At 28.1% G+C, this 5,297-nt stretch overlaps 1 protein-coding gene across 1 annotated transcript; it reads right to left on the bottom strand.

Annotated features, from left to right (window-relative positions):
* Window positions 1-4,100: 4,100 nt before the first annotated feature.
* Window positions 4,101-5,074, bottom strand: Smp_075350 (hypothetical protein; the record flags this gene model as incomplete). Its single annotated transcript, XM_018790970.1, has 1 exon — window positions 4,101-5,074. The coding sequence occupies one exon, from the start codon at window positions 5,072-5,074 to the stop codon at window positions 4,121-4,123; it is 954 nt and encodes a 317-aa protein (XP_018645821.1). The 3' UTR covers window positions 4,101-4,120.
* Window positions 5,075-5,297: the final 223 nt, after the last annotated feature.

Here is a 5,297-nt window from a genome sequence, read left to right as displayed (position 1 = left end):
CCATATCTAATAAAAGAAAGCAATTGAACTATTATTCGGTGAAATTGAGCTTTCAAAGTAATATATATATATATATATATATATATTCATCTTAATGTGTTGAAATAATAAATTACCGTTTCGTAATTAAAAAATAATTTCCAAGAATAAGATCAAAAGAATTACTGATAACATGTGAATCATCAAATACACGTTCCGAACTCAGATGAAGATATGAAACTTAAAAAAACATTTGGGAAAACCTGAAAACGGATCATCACTATAAAGAGATAGTTACAATTTCAATAAAATATTTAATCTTAGTTTTCTACTTGAAACATGTTTATATATAACATAAATGAGGAGTTGCGAGAGTACAGTTTCGCAGAAGCTCAAGCAACTCCAGGATACCTATTTAGTATGCTATACATTTTAAACATTTTCAGATTGATAGCAGTTTATGATGAAATATGTCATCAATTATCTTAGTTATGTTTTAATATCTCACATGAAATGTTTCTCATTCAGTTAGCTTGATAAATCAAAAAATTATTTTGTTAAACCTAATATACACTTTCTGACAATTATGTTTATGGAAGTTTAGAAGGTGGTCAGTCATTTTATATGACTGGTTTGATGAAATAATAAGAATTTTCATGATTTTATCCATATTCCTATGCTGTTACAAATAAATTACAGACACCAATGTAGAAAGAAAATATTTTTCTAGGTTATTATTACATACATAACTTCGAAGTTAATCGTTTTTTATCGGAAATTTACATTATTCTCTCTTACTAGTTTTCATTATTTAAATATGATACTTTAGTAAACCAAGGCTACTAGGTGGTAAATCATCCAGAATAGATCTGCTGAAACTTTAAGAGTAACTTGTCGTTGTATATTAAAACATTTCTTGATCTTACCAGTAGACTAGAATGTGGAAATAAGCATATCCCAGTCTATCGTTAATTAGATTTCTAGAGCTGATGGGTTATCAGATGATCATCAATCAGTTCAGTTGGTTTAAAAATTAACTCCTACTTTCTGAAGTAGATAAGTGATATTTCAAGTGTATCAAAACATGTATTACATTTAAATAAATATTGATGATTCAACTATTATGTCTTGTCTAATTCCTAGTCAACGAATACATAAAGATTGTTATTCCTATAACTATTTATTCCAATTTATGAAATATTTTATTGTACCATTTAAATCTATTTGATCTTAAGATGAGTATTGGCCAATGGAAGACAAGTAAAATTTTAATATTTCATGAGAAAAAAAACAAGTGAATGATAATAATAATAATAAACAGTAGACTTTCATTTGGAAATATAAGTCAAATTCTAAATTGACAAAGATATATAATGTTGAACATTAACTGATATAGGCAGGTAAATTAGATATTGGTTCCATGCCTGATTATTACTTACTTACTTACGCCTGTTACTCCCGATGGAGCATAGGCCGCCGACCAGCATTCTCCAACCCACTCTGTCCTGGGCCTTCTTTTCTAGTTCTATCCAGTTTTTATTCATTCTTCTCATGTCTGTCTCTATTTCTCGGAGTACTGTGTTCCTTGGTCTTCCTCTTCTCCTTTGGCAATTGGGTGATTTCCTCAAACTGTGCCCTATCCACTTCCAGAGCTTCTTCCATATTTCTTCCTCCGTTGGAATCTATGCCTGATTCTACTCTACTGATAATTCTTACATTAACCTTATAAAGAAATGTTTTATTTAAGGTCATAGGCATTATCAAATATATTACTATCTCAATGTATTTAGTTATTCATTTACTTAATAGAACAAAAAAAATATGAACTTAATTATTTCCAAATTATGCTTCATAGTAACATTTACAATTATAATATTATACAAGTAAACTATAATATGTTTATTGTAAGATTTTATTGCATTAAATTATTAAGGATAGAAAGTATATTCAATGTACGGTAGAATGAAACTATTTCATCTCTACAGGGATTATGTCAATCAAACTTATTTTGATAAAATTATTTCAGCATGAAATAGTTCTAACATAACACATACAAATAATAAAATAAATGAATGATTCTAATTTAATGATGGTTTATAAACATTACATAACTATCGAGAATGATTACATCATGCATGCTTACAAGTTCCATCTAACAAACTTCTCCGTAGAAGTAATAAAGTTGAACAATTCAAGTTATATAACCTTTGAAGAGTAAATCGTCCTACATTCAATCAATACAATAACATATTACTATGTTATAGAGTACTTATAATTAAATTTTTAATGAGGGACTAATTAGATATGATGTGTTTAATACTGATTTCAGAGAAGATATCATTTATTATATTTTTTTACTTGAAACTCTTAGCTTATTACGGCTTAAATATTCAAAACATTATGATCAAGTATATAAGATTACGATAGTGTAATAAGGAGACGAAGATTATCAGAACTACGTGATATATTAGCACAATACATTTGGAACATTCTGATCACACATATACTTGTTAAGAACATTTATATATAAATATAAAAGGTCAACTAGACTGGAAATGGGGTTAAGAATAGACAAGGATGCTGATGATAATAATAAGAATAATGTGAAAACAACCCAAAACCTAATCAATCTGGATAATAAGCTAATATTACCAGGGTAGATTTAAGGTGAAATCAAACTGTTTTCGAATACACAAAGAGAGTTTGAATTTAAACATTTAAGCAATAAATAGTTACGATATGGTGTATTTTCATTCAACCATCTATCTACTTTTATTGTAATTTTTAATATCAAGTTTTTGTAAGCAAATTCTCAACAAAAAGTAGGGTTAAACCATGTAAAATCTGTTTTCGAACAAATTGACTCAGAGCCTTTCGATATCTTAAGTCTTCATTAACATTCTAAGTAATATGAAACAGTCAAAGGTTGTTCTTCTTCTTGCTTTTTAATAAAATGTCAACTAAATGCTTTAATAAATATATATAAACATGACATTAAACTGTTACAATATTCACTTTAAGAATATTTAGTAAGAGTCAATGATAAAAGTATTTGAGAATCATCTTTTTTTTATTAATCAAAAAAAGCAACGTTTTATTCAGTCAGTAGTCAGTTGAGAAACCCCCATTGAACTAGATGAGATCAATATTTCAAAGAAATAACTAAATGATATCTCTAAAACAATTAAAACATTACTCTGTTATAATAAATTTATTGTATAATCCCCCCCCAAAAAAAAATAAATAAAAACAGTGTACAAACCTACATACTGAATAAATAATGAACTGTTTTTTTTTTATTTTTTTATTTTCATAAAAGTATTCAATGTTTAAGTAAACATTGATAAATCATTGATAAAAATTCATCACAGTTTTCCTGTTTTAATTTTTCCTGTTATGTAATGAAAACTTTATTGATTTTTTTAAAAAAAAAAACATTTTTTTTAAGATCTTTTCAATGTTATGTAATCAATTTAAAATTGTCATATATCAGTATATTGATATTATTGTTTGAAAGAAAAGATCCTTTTTGTATAAACTACTTGGAAACATCATTTGTAATAATAATAATAATAAAATTATTATTATTATTATTAGTAGTAGTATTGTGAATTACATCTAATAATATATTGAACCATAGACTTATTGTACAATAAAACCAAAAGAAGAATTTTTCTTCATTCACTCTTTACTATCATCTTGTTTCAGTACACTCAAGAAGGAATGTTATGAGAAGAAAAAAAATTATTTTCGAAACTTTAAATTAAATGTTACAAATTATTATTTTATATCATGGTTACTAGGGTTCGTATATGAGGGATTGTTTTTTTTCACTTTTATTTTCTAAACTACCTATCATATACACCAATAAAATAAAAAAAGGTAGAAGATAGACAAAAAGATTAAAATGAAACTTTCGAAAACGAACTAGATAATACATTTCTTCCATATATATATATATAACATGGACTTAAAGTGGATTTAAACATTTCCTGGATGTATAGAGAATATTCAGTTAAAAAAACTTTAAAAATAATATATGAACATATTAATGTTTGTCAACTGAGAAGAAACAGAGGCGAAAAAATGAATGTTGCATATTCTCTAAAACTGTGACATGGTTTGTCTTATAAAAAAAAACTTATCTGTTATAATAGATGCTTCTCCTTGTTGGTTGACTAATTGATACGTCTGGTGATGACATCAACTCATCTGTATGTCTTGATCTTGATACATACATATATATTGGACCATCAGGACATATTTGAGCTCCTGCTTGATTATCTACTTTGAGATAAGTCACTTCATCATTTATCCCTGAATTAGATATGGTTCTATAGCTTGTAACACTACGTGGTCTAATTCGCTCAGTTGTATCATATCGTCGTTCAATACTGACTGGTCGACTATTCCGATACACATAGACATCTTCAGGTGTAGGTGAGCAACGTACACTTGTTCTTGTCACAGGTCTAATATACATTGGTGACGGGGAGCGAATTGGCCTTTCATACGATCTACTGTGATCTGATGGGACAGTAATCACTGTCACTGGACCATTTCGAGGTGGAGTTTCATGGTAGTATGTTGGTGATACCGAAATTTGACGGATTGGTGCAGAATCTTTCAAGAGAAAATGTGGATCTTGTTGCGCTTTAAGTATTGTATTACGAAGTAAACCGACATCTTCAGGCCGCTTACATTTATACGATTCATAGGATCGTCTCCCAGTTCTTTCATCTTCTATTCCTAGTGTAAAACAATCAGGTCGACTTCTGTGTTCATAAAAGCGGTTAATTTCTCTATAGGTTAAATCAGGTCTGTATGAACGTGAACCAGTTGATCTACTTTTCTGAAATCTTACTCTGTCCACTAAACAGTACATTGAACCGTGAGATTTTCGTCTTTTAAAGTGTTTCTCTATTAAAGTATCAGCTGCATTTGGATCAAATGGTTCACCATCCTTTAAAATAGTTCTTCCCATTGTACAAACTGGAGCTTCTTGAAAGAGTAACTGTTTCGATTTGCTATCCACATAATGATCACCAGCCTGTGAATAGTATGTTCGACCTCTTGATCTATTACGTGATGACATGTTTTATTATTCTATGTATATATATATATATTTATATCAAACTGTTAAATCAAATATAATATTTTATGGTGTAGAATTCTTTCTATGATGAAATACTAAATTAAACTTTATACTGTCAAGCTTTTTATATTAGTTGTATTAAATACATATTTTTAAAACATTTATACCACGTGTATGACCTTGATGTATTCATCAAAAAGATTTGAAAGTGGGTGTTACATTA

This window comes from Schistosoma mansoni, assembly GCF_000237925.1.
Source record: "Schistosoma mansoni, WGS project CABG00000000 data, chromosome W unplaced supercontig 0185, strain Puerto Rico, whole genome shotgun sequence".
In the NCBI taxonomy this organism is placed as follows: Eukaryota; Metazoa; Platyhelminthes; class Trematoda; order Strigeidida; family Schistosomatidae; genus Schistosoma; species Schistosoma mansoni.
Note: the sequence above shows the minus strand (reverse complement) of the source record. Positions and strands in the feature narration are given on the sequence as shown.